The 24380-nt window shown below is 50.2% G+C and overlaps 1 protein-coding gene across 1 annotated transcript; it reads right to left on the reverse strand.

Moving 5' to 3' along the window:
* Window positions 1–12682: 12682 nt before the first annotated feature.
* MYOD1 (myogenic differentiation 1) lies at window positions 12683–23640 on the reverse strand. The gene is made up of 3 exons (XM_044270363.1): window positions 22501–23640; window positions 21332–21410; window positions 12683–13248 (listed from the first exon to the last, which is right to left on the reverse strand). Exons 1-3 carry the CDS (start codon window positions 23023–23025, stop codon window positions 13034–13036), a joined length of 819 nt encoding a protein of 272 aa, XP_044126298.1. The 5' UTR covers window positions 23026–23640; the 3' UTR covers window positions 12683–13033.
* Between the last annotated feature and the right edge of the window lie 740 nt (window positions 23641–24380).

A 24380-nucleotide genomic window follows, 5' to 3' on the forward strand; every position in this document is an offset into this window, starting at 1 on the left:
AGCTCACAATCTACGGTATGTTCCCTATCAGTCTGTCTTTGGAGTGTGGGAGGAAACACGGGGAGAACATACAAACTCCATGCAGATGTTGTCTTGGTCAGATTCGAACCACTGAGCCGCCATGCTGTGTCCTGTGAGACTGTTATTACTTACAGATGTGTCCCCTGTGATCGGCAGTATTTACAGACAGGCTCGGACTGGCCCACCGGGGAGGCGGGGGATTCCTCGATGGGCCCCCAGTCTCCTGTGCTCGGAGATTAGACTGAGGAGTAATTATTTCTCTTGTTTCTCGCAGAGATAATTATTGTAGCCACTAGGTGGCAGTATCGCACAGTGATGAAGCCTCCTACTGGGGTACATTGTACAGGAGGCCCCGCAGTATCTTCTAAACTTCCCGGCTGCTGGCAGTGAAGGAGGAGAGAACATGTCTGGCCATCCTCCTGCCCTCCCTGCTGTCAGAAAACTGTGGCTGCTGGAGAGAAGGACTCCTCTGCGGTGCTGGGCTGATGTCTCAGGTGTGTGACAGGAGTGAGCTGTAGGAGACTGTAAGCGGGAAATCGGGGATTGGTTTATAGCAGAGTCAGATCTGTGTATGTGTGCTGCTCTCTGCAGAGTTCAGAGTGGCATTGGGGGGACTCTGCCCTAGGTCCCCCCAATGCCTCAGCTTTAGGTGCATCCCCATTAGTGCCACCCCTAATATTGCCTCTTCTCCAGTTGCCCCCCCTAATACCTCTGATCCAGGATCTCCGCTATTACCCTGCCTCCGGTGACCCTGATGCCTCTGCCCCAGGATCCCCGCTATTACCCTGCCTCCGGTGACCCTGATGCCCCTGCCCCAGGATCCCCGCTATTACCCTGCCTCCGGTGACCCTGATGCCTCTGCCCCAGGATCCCCGCTATTACCCTGCCTCCGGTGACCCTGATGCCCCTGCCCCAGGATCCCCGCTATTACCCTGCCTCCGGTGACCCTGATGCCCCTGCCCCAGGATCCCCGCTATTACCCTGCCTCCGGTGACCCTGATGCCCCTGCCCCAGTTATCACCCTCCGTTTGTGCCCTTTGCTCACGTTGCTCCTCTAGAGCCTTTGCTTGGGCTTTGTTAAAGGTTATGACCTGCAGAGGGGGTTGGACTTATGCCCGAAAAGATCTGCCCCGTGCGTCCCATTCTGCAGTACTGACAGGTCCGGTTTACATGGCGGCAGTGATGATATTCCGTATTTACAGCCATCACTGCTGCCATGTAGAGAGATGCTGGTGGTGGAGGACTTATAGGGGCCGCGCAGGTTTTTAAGTCATCCTCTCCACACCGTAGGGCATAACTATCTGATTAGTGGGGTGCGATTCTGCGACCCCCACCGATCCCAGGGACGGGTCCTGTTCCCCCTTTTTGATGGTGTGACAGGCCACGCATACGCCATGATGCTCCATTCATCATCTTTGGGAGCACTGGTCGCACGGCGAGAGGAATAAATGTCGGCCATGTCGTAGTTTTATTCCGGCAGCCTCCTGCCGTGCGCTGCCGTGTTTCCACCGGACCCCCCCCCCCCCCTATTATAGTCAATGGGGACGGAGCGGCAGTCCGGGGGCACGCGGTCACTAGCGGCAGGACGGATCCGACAGGCTGTTCACCCGACGGAGCAGCCTGCCGCAGGTCCGCGCCGCTAGTGATGCATCTTATTACTCTAAGGTCGCACATAATCCATTCTCGGAGGTGAGTAAAAAGTAAAAAAACGAAATCAAGTTCGCTTATGAAAAACAATATATAAATAAAAAGGAAAAATATTTTCTATTACCACATATCCCTTTAACCCTTACTTCTACCACCTCCCAAAATACATACGAGTATAATTAATCCCCCGGGCCGACCAATTGTATCCGCACCAGGTGCGCTCCTAGTAACGGATCCCACCATGTTTATACCGCCAACTACCCGGCCGTCTTCACGGTTCAAGGCTCCGGGATTGTATTGAACGGCCGGACTCCTCTGCCCTCCTCCCCTTAATATCCCGCACGCACAAGGCAGTATCGGAACAAGATGTCGCGCTGAAACCACCACAAACTCTATTTCTGCTTCACAGCTTACGGTTTATTTTGGAAAACAAGGACTTCATGTACCGTCCTGATCAAAAGTCTAAGACCACCTGAAAAATGGCAAAAAATCGTATTTAGCCCGGCGGGATCTTCACAAGGTTCCACTTGGAGCTTCAACATGCAACAAGAAGAGACGGGAGGGAGACAAAGGATTTTTTTAGCATTTAATTAATTGAAAAAAACGATTAAACTGAAACAGGGTGTTTTTCAGCTGATCCACAGTTTAGGACCACCTGCCTCTAAAAGGCCAAATCTGTGCAGAGATGTGGATTCATGGTCATGTTCTGTCAGGTAGTCACACGTTGTGATGGTAAAGGCAAAAAAACTCCCTTTGTGACCGTGATCGGGTTGTTGAACGGCATAAGCAGGGTCTCTCACAGCGCGCCATCGCTGCTGAGGTGGGACGCAAAAAAGTCAAGTAGAAGACCCCAAAAAATTTCACCAGCACTGAGCCGGAGGATCCAATTGGCTGTCTGTCAAGACGCTGGACGATCCTCGACCCAAATTAAGGCCCTTACTGGTGCTGACTGCAGCCCCATAACCATCAGACGGCATCTGAGACTGAAGGGCTTCAAAAACAAAAAACCTCTTCAAAGACCTCGTCTCCTTGAACGCCACAGAACTGCTCGCTTGGACTTTGCAAGAGAGAAACATGGGACATTCAAAGGTGGAAGAAAGTTTTATTCTCTAAAGAGAAAAAATGTAACCTTGATGGTCCTGATGGTTTCCTACGTTACTGGCAGGACAAGCAGATCCCACCTGAGATGTTTTCTACGCGCCACAGTGGCGGGGGCGCCATAATGGTCTGGGGTGCTTTGTCCTTCAGTGGAACAATGGAGCTTCAGGAAGTGCAGGGGCGTCCAACGGCCGCTGGCTATGTCCAGATGTTGCAGAGAGCATTCCTCATGACTGAGGGCCCTCGTCTGTGTGGTAACGACTGGGTTCTTCAACAGGACAATGCTGCAGTACACAATGCCCGCAAGGACTTCTTCCAGGAGAATAACATCACTCTTTTGGCCCATCCTGCGGGTTCCCCTGATCTACATCCAATTGAGGACCTTTGGGGATGGGTGGCAAGGGAAGTTTACAAAAACGGACAACAGTTCCAGACAGTAGATGGCCTTCGTGCGGCCGTCTTCACCACCTGGAGAAATGTTCCCACTCACCTCATGGAAACGCTTACATCAAGCATGCCGAAACAATAACGGCGGAGCTACTCATTACCGAGGTCATGTTTGGAAGTTGGATTTCTGTTTTGGGGTTTTAGTTTTTTTTTGAGGTGAGGTCCTAAACTTTTGATCAGCTGAAAAACAGCCTGTTTCAGTTTATTCGTTGTTTTCATTAAATTGAATGCTCCAAAAATGTTTTGTCTCCCTCCCATCTCTTCTTGTTGCATGGTGAAGCTCTACCTGGAACCTTGTGAAGATCCCGCCAGGCTAAATAGGAGTTTTTTGTCATTTTTTAAGTGGTGTTAAACTCTTCCAGGACTGTATAATGCCACCATATACCAGCAATGTAAAGGTTCCGCTATGGGGACACGGGCAGCGCCGTCTGTTGCTAATCTATTTATGGGGGAATTTGAGTAAATACACAATGCGAACCCCCCGACACATAAAGACCAAATCATTTACGTTATTATTTGGGATGGAGACAAAGTGTCGGCCAAAGCTTTCCGCGAGTCTCTGAATAATACGGATCGGGAGTCACTTTCACCCCCGTTTTTAATAGAAAGGAAATAGAATTTTTAGACATTAGGGTCACAAACACCAACAATTCTTTACTCACTAAAACCGACTTGAAATCAGTCGACACCAACGGTTCTAGTCACTAATGGCTACAGAACGTCTCTTGCCGCCAGTATAAGAGAATCCGGCGAAACTGCGCGAACTACGAGGACTTTCTAACGCAAATACTCAGAAGAAGGTGGATGTTAAAGACACAGAAAGAACATCTGGATACATCTCCGAGAAAGCGAGAAGGGCCTGATCACACGAACGCCATCACTCAACGCAGCGCTGCACACAAACACATCCAGGCGGCACTCCGGAAACACCGCCACATATCGCTACAGGACCCACACCTAGCGAAGCACCTACCAAAAACACCCAGGATTACGTATAGGCGGCACCGACCCCCGGCAAACCGAAAGATTCAGGAAAGATATTAATATGTAAATCCCTAAGATGTGGAAGGTAATTACACAGAACCGAACCGCCTTCACGTCTAACGGTCCGTATTATACAACGCGTGATGTGCCAAGCAAATGATGTCATTTACCTCATTGAATGTGGCTACAGTATGTCGGTCGCACGACACAACCCTCACATTGCTGTATAAATCAGCACGGCCACCGCTGCTGGATTACACGGTGGTCGTAACCACGGATACGAGCTGTGTATAATGTGATGGAAGGGAGGCAATATGGAGAATCACAATACATTAGTAAGCACCTTGTATTAACGTTCTCTACATGATAAATGCCATTTGCTGAAGTGAGAGGACCCCTTTAACCCCTTTAGGTGTGCTAGACTTAATAGGGTGAGGCACGCATGTATTGGTGTGTGCTATATATGTTCTATGTATCGGTGGTGTATGTGTAGCATGTGATATGTGAGCCACGTATAAGTGTCTTGTGTGCCACATGTGTCCAGTGAGTGATTGGTGAGCGCTGCGCGTGTCTTGTTTCTGACGGATCCATATATGTGTACATTCTGCCACATGTATGTCTGTGCGTGTTCCTGTGACTGTCCGCCATCATACATCATCTGTAATACTTCTGTTATCACGGTATGGGCTCATGAACGCGGCCGCTGGATGTTTCGCACTCTGCAAATTGCGGATCCGCAAAACATGGACACCGGGTGTGTGCGTTTCACTATACGCAGGACAGAACCGTCCGATCCTTGTCTGTAATGTGGAGAGTAATGGGACATGTTCTGCAGAACGGCCATGCGGACAGACACGGAGTCATTATTTTTTTTTTTTCCGGCCTCCATTGAAGTGAACGGTACAGACATGGGGAAGAAATGAGTTTGTGTGCAGGAGCCCCAAGGTGGCCCCCAGAATCAGTTACACTGGTGGGCCCTAAGTACCCCAGTCCGACACTACTTACAGACGTGTCCCCTGTGCTCGGCAGTACTTACAGACGCGTCCCCTGTGATCGGCAGTACTTACAGACGCGTCCCCTGTGCTCGGCAGTACTTACAGACGTGTCCCCTGTGATCGGCAGTACTTACAGATGTGTCCCCTGTGATCGGCAGTACTTACAGACGTGTCCCCTGTGCTCGGCAGTACTTACAGACGCGTCCCCTGTGATCGGCAGTACTTACAGACGCGTCCCCTGTGCTCGGCAGTACTTACAGACGTGTCCCCTGTGCTCGGCAGTACTTACAGACGCGTCCCCTGTGATCGGCAGTACTTACAGACGTGTCCCCTGTGATCGGCAGCACTTACAGACGTGTCCCCTGTGCTCGGCAGCACTTACAGACGTGTCCCCTGTGCTCGGCAGCACTTACAGACGTGTCCCCTGTGATCGGCAGTACTTACAGACGTGTCCCCTGTGATCGGCAGTACTTACAGACGTGTCCCCTGTGATCGGCAGCACTTACAGACGTGTCCCCTGTGATCGGCAGTACTTACAGATGTGTCCCCTGTGATCGGCAGCACTTACAGACGTGTCCCCTGTGATCGGCAGCACTTACAGACGCGTCCCCTGTGATCGGCAGTACTTACAGATGTGTCCCCACTGATCGGCAGTACTTACAGACGTGTCCCCTGTGATCGGCAGTACTTACAGACGTGTCCCCTGTGATCGGCAGTACTTACAGACGTGTCCCCTGTGATCGGCAGTACTTACAGACGTGTCCCCTGTGATCGGCAGTACTTACAGACGTGTCCCCTGTGCTCGGCAGTACTTACAGACGTGTCCCCTGTGATCGGCAGTACTTACAGACGTGTCCCCTGTGCTCGGCAGTACTTACAGACGTGTCCCCTGTGATCGGCAGTACTTACAGACGTGTCCCCTGTGATCGGCAGTACTTACAGACGTGTCCCCTGTGATCGGCAGTACTTACAGACGTGTCCCCTGTGATCGGCAGTACTTACAGACGTGTCCCCTGTGATCGGCAGCACTTACAGACGTGTCCCCTGTGATCGGCAGTACTTACAGACGTGTCCGCTGTGATCGGCAGTACTTACAGACGTGTCCCCTGTGATCGGCAGTACTTACAGACGTGTCCCCTGTGATCGGCAGCACTTACAGACGTGTCCCCTGTGATCGGCAGCACTTACAGACGTGTCCCCTGTGATCGGCAGCACTTACAGACGTGTCCGCTGTGATCGGCAGTACTTACAGACGTGTCCCCTGTGATCGGCAGTACTTACAGACGTGTCCCCTGTGCTCGGCAGTACTTACAGACGTGTCCCCTGTGCTCGGCAGTACTTACAGACGTGTCCCCTGTGCTCGGCAGCACTTACAGACATGTCCCCTGTGATCGGCAGCAATTACAGACGTGTCCCCTGTGATCGGCAGTACTTACAGACATGTCCCCTGTGATCGGCAGCACTTACAGACGTGTCCCCTGTGATCGGCAGTACTTACAGACGTGTCCCCTGTGATCGGCAGTACTTACAGACGTGTCCCCTGTGATCGGCAGTACTTACAGATGTGTCCCCTGTGATCGGCAGTACTTACAGACGTGTCCCCTGTGATCGGCAGTACTTACAGATGTGTCCCCTGTGATCGGCAGTACTTACAGACGTGTCCCCTGTGCTCGGCAGTACTTACAGACGTGTCCCCTGTGATCGGCAGTACTTACAGACGTGTCCCCCTGTGATCGGCAGTACTTACAGACGTGTCCCCTGTGATCGGCAGTACTTACAGACGTGGTCCCCTGTGATCGGCAGCACTTACAGACGTGTCCCCTGTGATCGGCAGCACTTACAGACGTGTCCCCTGTTATCGGCAGCACTTACAGACGTGTCCCCTGTGATCGGCAGCACTTACAGACGTGTCCCCTGTGATCGGCAGCACTTACAGACGTGTCCCCTGTGATCGGCAGCACTTACAGACGTGTCTCCTGTGATCGGCAGCACTTACAGATGTGTCCCCTGTGCTCGGCAGCACTTACAGACGTGTCCCCTGTGCTCGGCAGCACTTACAGATGTGTCCCCTGTGATCGGCAGTACTTACAGATGTGTCCCCTGTGATCGGCAGCACTTACAGACGTGTCCCCTGTGATCGGCAGCACTTACAGACGTGTCCCCTGTGCTCGGCAGTACTTACAGATGTGTCCCCTGTGATCGGCAGTACTTACAGACGTGTCCCCTGTGCTCGGCAGTACTTACAGATGTGTCCCCTGTGATCGGCAGTACTTACAGATGTGTCCCCTGTGATCGGCAGTACTTACAGATGTGTCCCCTGTGATCGGCAGCACTTACAGACGTGTCCCCTGTGATCGGCAGCACTTACAGACGTGTCCCCTGTGCTCGGCAGTACTTACAGATGTGTCCCCTGTGATCGGCAGTACTTACAGACGTGTCCCCTGTGCTCGGCAGTACTTACAGATGTGTCCCCTGTGATCGGCAGTACTTACAGACGTGTCCCCTGTGATCGGCAGTACTTACAGATGTGTCCCCTGTGATCGGCAGTACTTACAGACGTGTCCCCTGTGATCGGCAGTACTTACAGATGTGTCCCCTGTGATCGGCAGTACTTACAGACGTGTCCCCTGTGATCGGCAGTACTTACAGACGTGTCCCCTGTGATCGGCAGTACTTACAGACGTGTCCCCTGTGATCGGCAGTACTTACAGACGTGTCCCCTGTGATCGGCAGTACTTACAGACGTGTCCCCTGTGATCGGCAGCACTTACAGACGTGTCCCCTGTGATCGGCAGTACTTACAGACGTGTCCCCTGTGATCGGCAGTACTTACAGACGTGTCCCCTGTGATCGGCAGTACTTACAGACGTGTCCCCTGTGATCGGCAGTACTTACAGACGTGTCCCCTGTGATCGGCAGTACTTACAGACGTGTCCCCTGTGATCGGCAGCACTTACAGACGTGTCCCCTGTGCTCGGCAGCACTTACAGACGTGTCCCCACTGATCGGCAGCACTTACAGATGTGTCCCCTGTGATCGGCAGCACTTACAGACGTGTCCCCTGTGATCGGCAGCACTTACAGACGTGTCCCCTGTGATCGGCAGCACTTACAGACGTGTCCCCTGTGATCGGCAGTACTTACAGACGTGTCCTCTGTGATCGGCAGTACTTACAGACGTGTCCCCTGTGATCATTATTGCAGTGCCCTGGAGCAGGGGTACTTTAAAGTCTGGACATTTGTGGATTTTCGCCCCTGTTTTCCCTGGGCTCATTCAGCAACTCCTAACTTTATTTCACTTTCAAGGGTTAACACGTTCAACTCTGTGTAACTGCATTTTATATGTTTGTTGTGATATATATCCTGTGTATTTGCACTGTATTTGCACAGCACTTTGAAAAGGGTTAATGAATACTGAAAGACTTTTGGGACTTTCTAGCTGATAATGAGGAGCTGGTAATTTTCCACAGCTACCATAAGGTTTAACCCTTGGGATACTAGATGTTTATTCGTTTTTGCATTTTCATTTTTCTTCCTTGTCTTTCTGGAGACATAACTTTTTTTATTTTTCTGTTCACAAAGCCGTATGAGGGCTTGTTTTCTGTGGGACAAGTTGTACTTTCATGTAATGGGAAGCAGTAAAAAATTCCCAATGGGGTGGAATTCGAAAAAAAAAAACAATTCCGCCACAGTTTTACGAGTTTTGTCCCTACGGTGTTCCCTTTGCGGCAAAACTGACCTGTGCCCTTCATTACAATTACATCGATACCACATATGTACAGGTGATATGTCTAAATGCTTAAAAAAGAAATTAGAACTTAAAAAAAATTAAAAATATTATTTAGTTAACCATTTTCTGACCCCCACTACTTTTTTATAGTTCTGTGTACTGAGCTGTGGGGGGGCTCAGTTTTTGCAGGACGATCTGTGGTTTTCATTGATACTATTTTAGTGTGACTTTTTTATTCCATTTTATTTAAAAAAATTGTAACAGATTCGATGAAAAAATGGCTTTTGGACGCGGTGATGCCCGTGATTATGATTTTTATTGTGTACCTTTTTTTTTTTTATTCTAAGGAATGGGAGTGATTTAAATTTTATATTTTACTTTTACTTTTTATATTTTACTTTTCTCTTTAAGAGGCTACGATATCCACTACTTAGTTTTTTATTGACTATTACCATACTCCGGGGAGCAGTATAGTGAGATGTGGATTGCAGATTTCTTATGTTGGCCTGCCACCTGCTGGCCAAGATAGGAATTGCATCTCTAATACATTGAGTCTCTTCACTGGGGCCCAACCTACTAGAATGAATTACCGGCATCTCCGATCGCTGCACCTTATAATACACATGCTTCATCCCCACTACCCCACCTTATAATACACCGCTTCATCCCCGCTACCTCACCTTATAATACACCGCTTCATCCCCGCTACCTCACCTTATAATACACCGCTTCATCCCCGCTACCTCACCTTATAATACACTGCTTCATCCCCGCTACCTCACCTTATAATACACCGCTTCATCCCCGCTACCCCACCTTATAATACACCGCTTCATCCCCGCTACCTCACATTATAATACACCGCTTCATCCCCACTACCTCACCTTATAATACACTGCTTCATCCCCGGCCGCTACCTCACCTTATAATACACTGCTTTATCCCCGCTGCCCCACCTTATAATACACCGCTTCATCCCCGCTACCCCACCTTATAATACACCGCTTCATCCCCGCTACCCCACCTTATAATACACTGCTTCATCCCCGCTACCCCACCTTATAATACACTGCTTCATCCCCACTACCTCACCTTTATAATACACCACTTCATCCCCGCTACCCCACCTTATAATACACCGCTACATTCCCGCTACCTCACCTTATAATACACCACTTCATCCCCGCTACCCCACCTTATAATACACTGCTTCATCCCCACTACCTCACCTTATAATACACCACTTCATCCCCGCTACCCCACCTTATAATACACTGCTTCATCCCCGCTACCTCACCTTATAATACACCACTTCATCCCCGCTACCCCACCTTATAATACACCGCTACATTCCCGCTACCCACCTTATAATACACTGCTTCATCCCCACTACCTCACATTATAATACACTGCTTCATCCCCGCTACCTCACCTTATAATACACTGCTTCATCCCCGCTACCCCACCTTATAATACACTGCTTCATCCCCACTACCCCACCTTATAATACACCGCTACATTCCCACTACCCCACCTTATAATACACCGCTACATTCCCGCTACCCCACCTTATAATACACTGCTTCATCCCCGCTACCTCACATTATAATACACTGCTTCATCCCCGCTACCTCACCTTATAATACACTGCTTCATCCCCGCTACCCCACCTTATAATACACTGCTTCATCCCCGCTACCTCACCTTATAATACACCACTTCATCCCCGCTACCCCACCTTATAATACACCGCTACATTCCCGCTACCCCACCTTATAATACACTGCTTCATCCCCGCTACCTCACATTATAATACACTGCTTCATCCCCGCTACCCCACCTTATAATACACTGCTTCATCCCCGCTACCCCACCTTATAATACACTGCTTCATCCCCGCTACCTCACCTTATAATACACCACTTCATCCCCGCTACCCCACCTTATAATACACCGCTACATTCCCGCTACCCCACCTTATAATACACTGCTTCATCCCCGCTACCTCACCTTATAATACACCACTTCATCCCCGCTACCCCACCTTATAATACACCGCTACATTCCCGCTACCCCACCTTATAATACACTGCTTCATCCCCGCTACCCCACATTATAATACACCGCTACATTCCCGCTACCCCACCTATAATACACTGCTTCATCCCCGCTACCTCACATTATAATACACCGCTTCATCCCCGCTACCTCACCTTATAATACACCACTTCATCCCCGCTACCCCACCTTATAATACACCGCTTCATCCCCGCTACCCCACCTTATAATACACCGCTTCATCCCCGCTACCTCACCTTATAATACACCACTTCATCCCCACTACCCCACCTTATAATACACCGCTACATTCCCGCTACCCCACCTTATAATACACCACTTCATCCCCGCTACCCCACCTTATAATACACTGCTTCATCCCCACTACCTCACCTTATAATACACCGCTTCATCCCTGCTACCTCACCTTATAATACACTGCTTCATCCCCGCTACCTCACCTTATAATACACCGCTTCATCCCCGCTACCTCACCTTATAATACACCGCTTCATCCCAGCTATCCCACCTTATAATACACTGCTTCATCCCCGCTACCCCACCTTATAATACACTGCTTCATCCCCGCTACCTCACCTTATAATACACCGCTTCATCCCCGCTACCTCACCTTATAATACACCGCTTCATCCCCGCTACCTCACCTTATAATACACCGCTTCATCCCAGCTATCCCACCTTATAATACACTGCTTCATCCCCGCTACCCCACCTTATAATACACTGCTTCATCCCCGCTACCCCACCTTATAATACACCGCTTCATCCCCGCTACCTCACCTTATAATACACCGCTTCATCCCAGCTATCCCACCTTATAATACACTGCTTCATCCCCGCTACCCCACCTTATAATACACCGCTTCATCCCCGCTACCTCACCTTATAATACACCACTTCATCCCTGCTACCCCACCTTATAATACACTGCTTCATCCCCGCTACCCCACCTTATAATACACTGCTTCATCCCCGCTACCTCACCTTATAATACACCGCTTCATCCCCGCTACCTCACCTTATAATACACTGCTTCATCCCCGCTACCCCACCTTATAATACACCGCTTCATCCCCGCTACCCCACCTTATAATACACCGCTTCATCCCGCTACCCCACCTTATAATACACCGCTTCATCCCAGCTATCCCACCTTATAATACACTGCTTCGTCCCCGCTACCCCACCTTATAATACACTGCTTCATCCCCGCTACCCCACCTTATAATACACCGCTTCATCCCCGCTACCTCACCTTATAATACACCGCTTCATCCCTGCTACCCCACCTTATAATACACTGCTTCATCCCCGCTACCCCACCTTATAATACACTGCTTCATCCCGCTACCCCACCTTATAATACACCGCTACATTCCCGCTACCCCACCTTATAATACACCGCTACATTCCCGCTACCTCACCTTATAATACACCGCTTCATCCCCGCTACCCCACCTTATAATACACCGCTACATTCCCGCTACCCCACCTTATAATACACCGCTACATTCCCGCTACCCCACCTTATAATACACCGCTTCATCCCCGCTACCTCACCTTATAATACACCGCTTCAGCCCCACTACCCCACCTTATAATACACCGCTTCTCCTCTAGCTGTGAGGATTGTGAAGTTTTTGCCTAAGGGAGGTTTTCCCCTTTTCCCGGACGGCAGGCGGTTATAAATAATCAGCTTTATTCAGAGTAGTGCGGTAATCGACCGCAGTGTTCACACGGTATAAATATATAAAAGCAGCATTGTACACAACAACCCGTCAGCGACGTTAAATATCTTATTTACACATAGAAAATGATAGAAAAGTGGTCCAGAACCTCGCACAGAACCTTGGCGCCTCGGCCTGACGACATCCATTCTCTGGGAGCTCCAGCGCTTCCTGTGAATGCTTCAGACTACAGTGGTCAGGTCCGAGGTAAGAAACCTCATGTCGGTGGCCCCGGACTGGAAATAAATAGGAAGCCCAAATGTGATTGTGTCCAGGAGCGTCAGACGTAAACATGGCGGTCTGCTTCTACAAGGCGTGATAAAGGGAGCTGTCCGTAGCAGGGGAGGGAATGCTGATGCATGGCTCACTCAGTGGCTCCCCCTGGAGGGCACAGCATGGACTGTCTTCAGAAGCACTCTCCAGTGCAGGCACTATAGGGCAGTGTGGACTTTCTGTAGAGATTCTCTCCACTATGCTGGAAAGGCAGTCCAAACTGGAGACGACAGAGATCTTCCGTGTATCTGTGGGGAGAGAAGACACCGGATAAGAGAGAATAGCACCAGACCAAGCGGTACCTACAGGAAGAAGACAACGGTGAAAGCTGCCGGCGGTATCTACAGGAAGAAGACATCAGTGAAAACTGCCGGCGGTATCTACAGGAAGAAGACAACGGTGAAAACTGCCGGCGGTATCTACAGGAAGAAGACATCAGTGAAAACTCCCGGCAGTATCTACAGGAAGAAGACATCAGTGAAAACTCCCGGCAGTATCTACAGGAAGAAGACAACGGTGAAAACTGCCGGCGGTATCTACAGGAAGAAGACAACGGTGAAAACTCCCGGCAGTATCTACAGGAAGAAGACAACGGTGAAAACTGCCGGCGGTATCTACAGGAAGTAGACATCAGTGAAAACTGCCGGCGGTATCTACAGGAAGAAGACAACGGTGAAAGCAGCCGGCGGTATCTACAGGAAGAAGACATCAGTGAAAACTCCCGGCAGTATCTACAGGAAGAAGACAACGGTGAAAACTGCCAGCAGTATCTACAGAAAGAAGACATCAGTGAAAACTGCCGGTGGTATCTACAGAAAGAAGACATCAGTGAAAACTGCCGGCGGTTTCTACAGAAAGAAGACATCAGTGAAAACTGCCGGCGGTATCTACAGGAAGAAGACAGTGAAAACTGCCGGCGGTATCTACAGAAAGAAGACATCAGTGAAAACTGCCGGTGGTATCTACAGAAAGAAGACATCAGTGAAAACTGCCGGCGGTTTCTACAGAAAGAAGACATCAGTAAAAACTGCCGGCGGTTTCTACAGGAAGAAGCCAAAGGTAAAAACTGCCGGCGGTATCTACAGGAAGAAGACAGTGAAAACTGCCGGCGGTATCTACAGGAATAAGCCAACGGTAAAAACTACCGGCGGTATCTACAGGAAGAAGAAAGTGAAAACTGCCGACGGTATCTACAGGAAGAAGCCAAAGGTAAAAACTGCCGGCGGTATCTACAGGAAGAAGACAGTGAAAACTGCCGGCGGTATCTACAGTAATAAGCCAACGGTACAAACTACCGGCGGTATCTACAGGAAGAAGACAGTGAAAACTGCCGGCACCCTGGTCACAATTCCTGTGAACAGTTCAGCATACCGAAGATGAAATGATCTTCCACAAGGAAAAGGGTCTGAAGCAAATCTTTGGGCCCCCTGCATGGTTAGTACCTAGTAGCACCCCCTTTGGCGAATATCACAGCTGGGGGAAGAGGAAGAGAGACTATCCATACTGCTGGGGAGGAGGAAGAGAGACTATCCATACTGCTGGGGGAGGAGGAAGAGAGACTATCCATACTGCTGGAGGAAGAGGAAGAGACACTATCCATACTGCTGCTGGTGGAGGAGGAAGAGAGACTATCCATACTGCTGGGGGAGGAGGAAGAGAGACTATCCATACTGCTGGGGGAGGAGAAATATAGACTATCCATACTGCTGGAGGAAGAGGAAGAGAGACTATTCATACTGCTGGGGAGGAGGAAGAGAGACTATCCATACTGCTGGGGTAGGAGGAAGAGAGACTACCCATACTGCTGGGGGAAGAGGAATAGAGACTATCCATACTGCTTGGGAAAGAGGAAGAGAGACTCTCTATACTGCTGGGGGAGGAGGAAGAGAGACTATCCATACTGCTGGGGGAGGAGGAAGAGAGACTATCCATATGGCTGAAGGAAGAGAGACTATACATACTGCTAGGGAGGAGGAAGAGAGACTATACATACTGCTGGGGGAAGAGGAAGAGAGACTATCCATACTGCTGGAGGAAGAGAGACTCTCTATACTGCTGGGGGAAGAGAGACTATTCATACTGCTGGGGGAGGAGGAAGAGAGACTATACATACTGCTGGGGGAAGAGGAAGAGAGACTATCCATACTGCTGGAGGAAGAGAGACTCTCTATACTGCTGGGGGAAGAGAGACTATTCATACTGCTGGGGGAGGAGGAAGAGAGACTATACATACTGCTGGGGGAAGAGGAAGAGAGACTATCCATACTGCTGGGGGAGGAGGAAGAGAGACTATACATACTGCTGGGGGAAGAGGAAGAGAGACGATCCATACTGCTGGGGGAAGAGGAAGAGAGACTATCCATACTGCTTGGGGAAGAGGAAGAGAGACTATCTATACTGCTGGGGAGGAGGAAGAGAGACTATCCATACTGCTGGGGGAGGAGGAAGAGAGACTATCCATAATGCTGGGGAGGAGGAAGAGAGACTATCCATACTGCTGGGGGAATAGGAAGAGAGATTATCCATACTGCTTGGGGAAGAGGAAGAGAGACTATCCATACTGCTTCGGGAAGAGGAAGAGAGACTATCCATACTGCTAGGGGAGGAGAAAAAGAGACTATCCATACTGCTGGGGGAAAAGAAAGAAAGACTATCCATACTGCTGGGGAAGAGGAAGAGAGACTATCCACACTGCTGGGGAGGAGGAAGAGAGACTATCCATACTGCTAGGGGAGGAGAAAGAGAGGCTATCCATATGGCTGAAGGAAGAGAGACTATCCATACTGCTTGGGGAAGAGGAAGAGAGACTATCCATACTGCTAGGGGAGGAGAAAGAGAGACTATCCATACTGCTGGGGGAAGAGGAAGAGATACTATCCATACTGCTGGGGGAAGAGGAAGAGAGACTATCCATACTGCTGGTGGAGGAGGAAGAGAGACTATCCACACTGCTGGGGAGGAGGAAGAGAGACTATCCATACTGCTAGGGGAGGAGAAAGAGAGGCTATCCATATGGCTGAAGGAAGAGAGACTATCCATACTGCTAGGGGAGGAGAAAGAGAGACTATCCATACTGCTGGGGGAAGAGGAAGAGATACTATCCATACTGCTGGGGGAAGAGGAAGAGAGACTATCCATACTGCTGGGGGAAGAGGAAGAGAGACTATCCATACTGCTAGGGGAGGAGAAAGAGAGACTATCCATACTGCTGGGGGAAGAGGAATAGAGACTATCCATACTGCTTGGGGAAGAGAAAGAGAGACTCTCTATACTGCTGGGGGAGGAGGAAGAGAGACTATCCATACTGCTGGGGGAAGAGGAAGAGAGACTATCCATACTGCTAGGGGAGGAGAAAGAGAGACTATCCATACTGCTGGGGGAAGAGGAATAGAGACTATCCATACTGCTGGGGGAGGAGGAAGAGAGACTATACATACTGCTGGGGGAAGAGGAAGAGAGACTATCCATACTGCTGGGGGAGGAGGAAGAGAGACTAATCATACTGCTGGGGGAAGAGGAATAGAGACTATCCATACTGCTTGGGGAAGAGAAAGAGAGACTCTCTATACTGCTGGGGGAGGAGGAAGAGAGACTATCCATACTGCTGGGGGAAGAGGAAGAGAGACTATCCATACTGCTAGGGGAGGAGAAAGAGAGACTATCCATACTGCTGGGGGAAGAGGAATAGAGACTATCCATACTGCTTGGGGAAGAGGAAGAGAGACTCTCTATACTGCTGGGAGAGGAGAAAGAGAGACTATACATACTGCTGGGGGAAGAGGAAGATAGACTATCCATACTGCTGGGGGAGGAGGAAGAGAGACTATACATACTGCTGGGGGAAGAGGAAGAGAGACTATCCATACTGCTGGGGGAGGAGGAAGAGAGACTAATCATACTGCTGGGGGAGGAGGAAGAGAGACTATCCATACTTCTGGGGGAGGAGGAAGAGAGATTATACATACTGCTGGGGGAAGAGGAAGAGAGACTATCCATACTGCTGGGGGAAGAGAGACTATCCATACTGCTTGGGGAAGAGGAAGAGAGACTATCCATACTGCTAGGGGAGGAGAAAGAGAGACTATCCATACTGCTGGGGGAAGAGGAAGAGAGACTATCCATACTGCTGGGGGAGGAGAAAGAGAGACTATCCATACTACTTGGGGAAGAGGAAGAGAGACTATCCATACTGCTAGGGGAGGAGGAAGAGAGACTATCCATACTGCTTGGGGAAGAGGAAGACAGACTCTCTATACTGCTGGGGGAGGAGAAAGAGAGACTATCCATACTGCTGGGGGAGGAGGAAGAGAGACTATACATACTGCCGGGGGAGGAGGAAGAGAGACTATACATACTGCTGGGGGAAGAGGAAGAGAGACTATACATACTGCTGGGGAGGAGGAAGAGAGACTATCCATACTGCTGGGGGAGGAGAAAGAGAGACTATACATATTGCTGGGGGAAGAGGAAGAGAGACTATCCATACTGCTAGGGGAGGAGAAAGAGAGACTATCCATACTGCTGGGGGAGGAGGAAGAGAGACTATCCATACTGTTGGGGGAAGAGGAAGAGAGACTATCCATACTGCTGGGGGAAGAGGAAGAGAGACTATCCATACTGCTGGGGGAAGAGGAAGAGAGACTATCCATACTGCTGCGGGAGGAGAAAGAGAGACTATCCATACTGCTGGAGGAGGAGAAAGAGAGACTATACATATTGCTGGGGGAAGAGGAAGAGAGACTATCCATACTGCTAGGGGAGGAGAAAGAGAGACTATCCATACTGCTGGGGGAGGAGGAAGAGAGACTATCCATACTGTTGGGGGAAGAGGAAGAGAGACTATCCATACTGCTGGGGGAAGAGGAAGAGAGACTATCCATACTGCTGGGGGAAGAGGAAGAGAGACTATCCATACTGCTGCGGGAGGAGAAAGAGAGACTATCCATACTGCTGGGGGAAGAGGAAGAGAGACTATCCATACTTCTGCGGAAGGAGAAAGAGAGACTAATCATACTGCTGGGGGAGGAGGAAGAGAGACTATCCATACTTCTGGGGGAGGAGGAAGAGAGATTATACATACTGCTGGGGGAAGAGGAAGAGAGACTATCCATACTGCTGGGGGAAGAGAGACTATCCATACTGCTTGGGGAAGAGGAAAAGAGACTATCCATACTGCTAGGGGAGGAGAAAGAGAGGACTATCCATACTGCTGGGGGAAGAGGAAGAGAGACTATCCATACTGCTGGGGGAGGAGAAAGAGAGACTATCCATACTACTTGGGGAAGAGGAAGAGAGACTATCCATACTGCTAGGGGAGGAGGAAGAGAGACTATCCATACTGCTTGGGGAAGAGGAAGACAGACTCTCTATACTGCTGGGGGAGGAGAAAGAGAGACTATCCATACTGCTGGGGGAGGAGGAAGAGAGACTATACATACTGCCGGGGGAGGAGGAAGAGAGACTATCCATACTGCTGGGGGAAGAGGAAGAGAGACTATACATACTGCTGGGGGAGGAGGAAGAGAGACTATCCATACTGCTGGGGGAGGAGAAAGAGAGACTATACATATTGCTGGGGGAAGAGGAAGAGAGACTATCCATACTGCTGGGGGAGGAGAAAGAGAGACTATCCATACTGCTGGGGGAGGAGGAAGAGAGACTATCCATACTGTTGGGGGAAGAGGAAGAGAGACTATCCATACTGCTGGGGGAAGAGGAAGAGAGACTATCCATACTGCTGGGGGAAGAGGAAGAGACTATCCATACTGCTGCGGGAGGAGAAAGAGAGACTATCCATACTGCTGGAGGAGGAGAAAGAGAGACTATACATATTGCTGGGGGAAGAGGAAGAGAGACTATCCATACTGCTAGGGGAGGAGAAAGAGAGACTATCCATACTGCTGGGGGGAGGAGGAAGAGAGACTATCCATACTGTTGGGGGAAGAGGAAGAGAGGACTATCCATACTGCTGGGGGAAGAGGAAGAGAGACTATCCATACTGCTGGGGGAAGAGGAAGAGAGACTATCCATACTGCTGCGGGAGGAGAAAGAGAGACTATCCATACTGCTGGGGGAAGAGGAAGAGAGACTATCCATACTTCTGCGGAAGGAGAAAGAGAGACTATCCATACTGCTGGTGGAGGAGGAAGAGAGACTATACATACTGCTGGGGGAAGAGGAAGAGATACTATCCATACTGCTAGGGGAGGAGAAAGAGAGACTATCCATACTGCTGGGGGAGGAGGAAGAGAGACTATCCATACTGCTGGGGGAGGAGGAAGAGAGACTATCCATACTGCTGGGGAGGAGGAGGAGAGACTCTCCATACTGCTGGGGGAGAGGAAGAGAGACTATCCATACTGCTGGGGGAGGAGGAAGAGAGACTATCCATACTGCTGGGGAGGAGGAGGAGAGACTCTCCATACTGCTGGGGGAGAGGAAGAGAGACTATCCATACTGCTGGGGGAGGAGGAAGAGAGACTATCCATACTGCTGGGGGAGGAGGAAGAGAGACTATCCATACTGCTGGGGGAGGAGGAAGAGAGACTATCCATACTGCTTGGGGAAGAGGAAGAGACTATCCATACTGCTGGGGGAGGAGGAAGAGAGACTCTCCATACTGCTGGGGGGAGAGGAGAACACAGCGGCCAAAGCAGCACAATATATTACTGCCTGCCATAGAGTGAGAGGAGCCGGATATACTATGGACTCCTATATCCCCACCATGGATGTGTCCTCATCCCACACAAAATGTATTTAGTCCTACCAATAAAGCTTACTGCGTCTTATGGGGCGATTGCTGACAGGTTTAACATCGCTGGATGCGATGTACGAGCGGGGGCCGGGGGAGGGACTGGTAGGAGGAGCAGGGGGCCGGGAATAGCGGCGGGGCGGTGCAGTCAGTGTACTATAGCCCCGCCGCTCCGGTATAGCAATATAAAATATCTTATTCAATTAAAATGTATTACATATGCCCCTCCCCCCTCACTCCTAAATTCCTAATAGTACCTTACATCCTATCCCTAATAGGTTCTGTACGATGCCGGCAGGCCGGGCGGGCGGCAGCGTAACTCTCTGATCTCACTGGCTGATCCATGGATGGCACAGTTAAGGGGTGGGGGGGGGGTCTGTGGATGGCACTGTTATGGGCTGGGGGGTCTGTGGATGGCACGGTTATGTGGTGGGGGGTCTGTGGATGGCACATATATAACAGTGCCATCCACAGACCCCCCCCCCCCTGTAACAGTGCCAGCCACAGATCCCCCCCATAACAGTGTCCGACATCCACAGATCCCCCCATAACAGTGTCCGTCATCCACAGATCCCCCCATAACAGTGTCCGTCATCCACAGATCCCCCCATAACAGTGTCCGTCATCCACAGATCCCCCCCATAACAGTGTCCGTCATCCACAGATCCCCCCATAACAGTGTCCGTCATCCACAGATCCCCCCATAACAGTGTCCGTCATCCACAGATCCCCCCATAACAGTGTCCGTCATCCACAGATCCCCCCATAACAGTGTCCGTCATCCACAGATCCCCCATAACAGTGTCCGTCATCCACAGATCCCCCCATAACAGTGTCCGTCATCCACAGATCCCCCATAACAGTGTCCGTCATCCACAGATCCCCCCATAACAGTGTCCGTCATCCACAGATCCCCCCATAACAGTGTCCGTCATCCACAGATCCCCCCATAACAGTGTCCGTCATCCACAGATCCCCCATAACAGTGTCCGTCATCCACAGATCCCCCCCATAACAGTGTCCGTCATCCACAGATCCCCCATAACAGTGTCCGTCATCCACAGATCCCCCCATAACAGTGTCCGTCATCCACAGATCCCCCATAACAGTGTCCGTCATCCACAGATCCCCCCATAACAGTGTCCGTCATCCACAGATCCCCCTCATAACAGTGTCCGTCATCCACAGATCCCCCATAACAGTGTCCGTCATCCACAGATCCCCCATAACAGTGTCCGTCATCCACAGATCCCCCCCATAACAGTGTCCGTCATCCACAGATCCCCCCATAACAGTGTCCGTCATCCACAGAACCCCCATAACAGTGTCCGTCATCCACAGATCCCCCATAACAGTGTCCGTCATCCACAGATCCCCCCATAACAGTGTCCGTCATCCACAGACCACCATTAGTTCCAAACCCACCAAAAGCACATCTTTTGGTTAAAAATATTTTTTTTCTTATTTTTCTCCCCAAAAACCTAGGTGCGTCTTATGGGCCAGTGCGTCTTATAGGGCGAAAAATACGGTATTTGAATTTGATATGAGATAGATAGAATGTTACATGCTGCAATACTCACCATTTGATACTTGGGAGTAGTAGTCTTTATGGAAGTTGTTCCTCCTCTGGGTGTTACTGGGAGCTCGATTGTAATCCACCTGTGAACAAGCAAAGGTTTCATGTACATCTGCACTGATAGAACCAGGTAACAAAGTAACATCTGCACTGATAGAACTAGGTAACAAAGTAACATCTACACTGATAGAACTAGGTAACAATGTAACATCTGCACTGATAGAACCAGGTAACAAAGTAACATCTGCACTAACAGAACCAGGTAACAATGTAACATCTGCACTAACAGAACCAGGTAACAATGTAACATCTACACTGATAGAACTAGGTAACAAAGTAACATCTGCACTAACAGAACTGGGTAACAATGTAACATCTGCACTGACAGAACCAGGTAACAATGTAACATCTGCACTGATAGAACCAGGTAACAATGTAACATCCGCACTGACAGAACCAGGTAACAATGTTACATCTGCACTGATAGAACCAGATAACAAAGTAACCTCTGCACTGAGAGAACCAGGTAACAGTGTAACATCTGCACTGATAGAACCAGGTAACAGTGTAACATCTGTACTGACAGAACTGGGTAACAATGTAACATCTGCACTGACAGAACTGGGTAACAATGTAACATCTGCACTGATAGAACCAGGTAACAATGTAACATCTGCACTGCTAGAACCAGGTAACAATGTGACATCTGCACTGATAGAACCAGGTAACAGTGTAACATCTGCACTGACAGAACTGGGTAACAATGTAACATCTGCACTGCTAGAACCAGGTAACAATGTAACATCTGCACTGCTAGAACCAGGTAACAATGTGACATCTGCACTGATAGAACCAGGTAACAGTGTAACATCTGCACTGACAGAACTGGGTAACAATGTAACATCTGCACTGACAGAACCAGGTAACAATGTAACATCTGCACTGACAGAACCAGGAAACAATGTAACATCTGCACTGACAGAACCAGGAAACAATGTAACGTCTGCACTGCTAGAACCAGGTAACAATGTAACATCTGCACTGACAGAACTGGGTAACAATGTTACATCTGCACTGATAGAACCGGGTAACAATGTAACATCTGCACTTGAAACATCTGCATTGATAGAATCAGGTAACAATGTAACATCTTGGCTGACGCCCAGGACCTACTGTGCCGTCCGAGCAGTTTGACCGCGGGCTGGAGGCCTCCGAGTCCCCACTGTCGGGCTCTCTGTGGTGAGGGTCCTCTTGCCCCCGAAGGAGGCTTTGCAGACTTTCGATGTAGTGGATGGCGTTGCGCAGGATCTCCACCTTGGGCAGCCTCTGGTTCGGATTACTGGATGTGTACTTTTTCAGGGTCTCGAAGGCCTCATTGACTTTCCCGAGTCGCCTCCTCTCCCTCATGGTGGCCGCCTTTCTGCGGTCCGAAGTGGTGGTCTTCCTCTTACAAGCCTTACAAGCCCAAAGCAGACATCTGCCGGCCTGGTGGTGGCTGCTGGGGGCCCGGATGTGCTCATCTTCTGCATGGTGCAGGTGGTCCTCAGGCACCAGCCGGGGGTCCAGGTCCTCAAAGAACCTCATGTCTGCGGTGCTGAAGCAGGGGTCGTCATAGAAGTCCTCAGTTGCTGAGAAGGAGCAGAGGGAGCCGTCCACCTGGATCTCCATGTCCCGGAGAGGAGGTGACAGCAAGTCCATGGAGGTAACTGGAGAAGAAGCAGCGTCCTAGAGCAGAGTCCCAACCAGACCCCCCCTCCTGCACAGGAGAACCCTGAGACAAGGGGGTAAGGAAGGGTCCTGGAGAAGAAACAGAGTCCTGGAGCAGAGGTCCTGACCAGATCCCCCTCCTGCACCAGGGACAGAGAGGTAAGGAAGGGTCCTGGAGAAGAAGCAGAGGTCCTGACTAGATCCCCTCTCTTACACAGGAGAACCTTGAGACAAGGGGGTAAGGAAGGGTCCTGGAGAAGAAGCAGAGGTCCTGACCAGATTCCCCTCCTTCACTAGAGACAACGGTGTAAGGAAGGGTCTTGGAGAAGAAGCAGAGGTCCTGACCAGATCCCCTCCTGCACAGGAGAACCCTGCAACAAAAAGTAAGGAAGGGTCCTGGAGAAGAAGCAGAAGTCCTGACCAGATTTCCCCTCCTGCACAGGAGAACCCTGAGACAAGGGGGTAATAAAGGGACCCAAGAAGAAGCAGAAGTCCTGACCAGATCCTCCTCCTGCACAGGAGAACCCTGAGACAAGGGGGTAAGAAATGGTCCTGAGAAGAAGCAGAGTCCTGGGGCAGAGGTCCTGACCAGATCCCCCTCCTGCACATGAGCTGTCATTTATGTGTGAATGGGAGACTCTGGAAACCTCTCTCTTCACACTTGTCCAGGGGTCAGCCAATCAGCGGTCGCAGCATGAGGAGGTGTGGTCCCAGGGCGAAAGGAACCTTCTCTGATTTGTGGACAATTTAATTCCCAAGTTAGGAAGTGGGGTTCCCATGCTGTTTTAAGCTTGGGAGCCCTTGACTGAGGTGCAGGGAAGATGAGAAAGGGTTAATAGTTGCAGGGGAAGTGCTTTCTGGCCAAGCGTGCCACCAGGGGATATATAAGGGGTTAACTTCCTCTTCGTGTGTGCTGGACCCCAGGAGACTTGTGGTTTGCACCAGGTGATACTTTGCTGGCGCTCCAGCAGGAGAAAATTGCCAGGGAAGGTTCGTCATGGTTAGCCCCCTGCTGTCCGGTAGTGCCCCGGGGAGCTCTGCGTCCCCTCAGGTGGCTACTTCATCCATGACCCCCCCCCCCCCCCCCCCCCGACCCGTTTAGGCCTCTTTCACACAAGAGAGTTTTCCGCGAGGGTATGATGTGTAAAGGGACCGCACATTGCACCCGCACTGAATCCTGAACCATAAATTTTTTTTCACGCATCATTTCTGCGTTGTGTGAGAATCGCAGCCTGTTCTATATTCTGCATGTTTCGCGCAGCCCTGTCCCCATAGAAGTGAATGGGGCTTCAGTGAAAAACGCATTGCGTCCGAATGTCTGAAAAACGCATCAAAACGGATTGCAC

Source organism: Bufo gargarizans, chromosome 10 (genome assembly GCF_014858855.1).
Source record: "Bufo gargarizans isolate SCDJY-AF-19 chromosome 10, ASM1485885v1, whole genome shotgun sequence".
NCBI classification, from domain to species: domain Eukaryota; kingdom Metazoa; phylum Chordata; class Amphibia; order Anura; family Bufonidae; genus Bufo; species Bufo gargarizans.

Coding starts and splice junctions, on each gene's coding strand:
- MYOD1 (XM_044270363.1), bottom strand. CDS start 23,025: ATGGACTTGCTGTCACCTCCTCTCCGGGACATGGAGATCCAGGTGGAC. Junction 21,411..22,500: donor CAAACTGCTCGGACGGCACA/GTAGGTCCTGGG, acceptor GCTTGTTCACAG/GTGGATTACAATCGAGCTCC. Junction 13,249..21,331: donor CTACTCCCAAGTATCAAATG/GTGAGTATTGCA, acceptor CTCTCCCCACAG/ATACACGGAAGATCTCTGTC.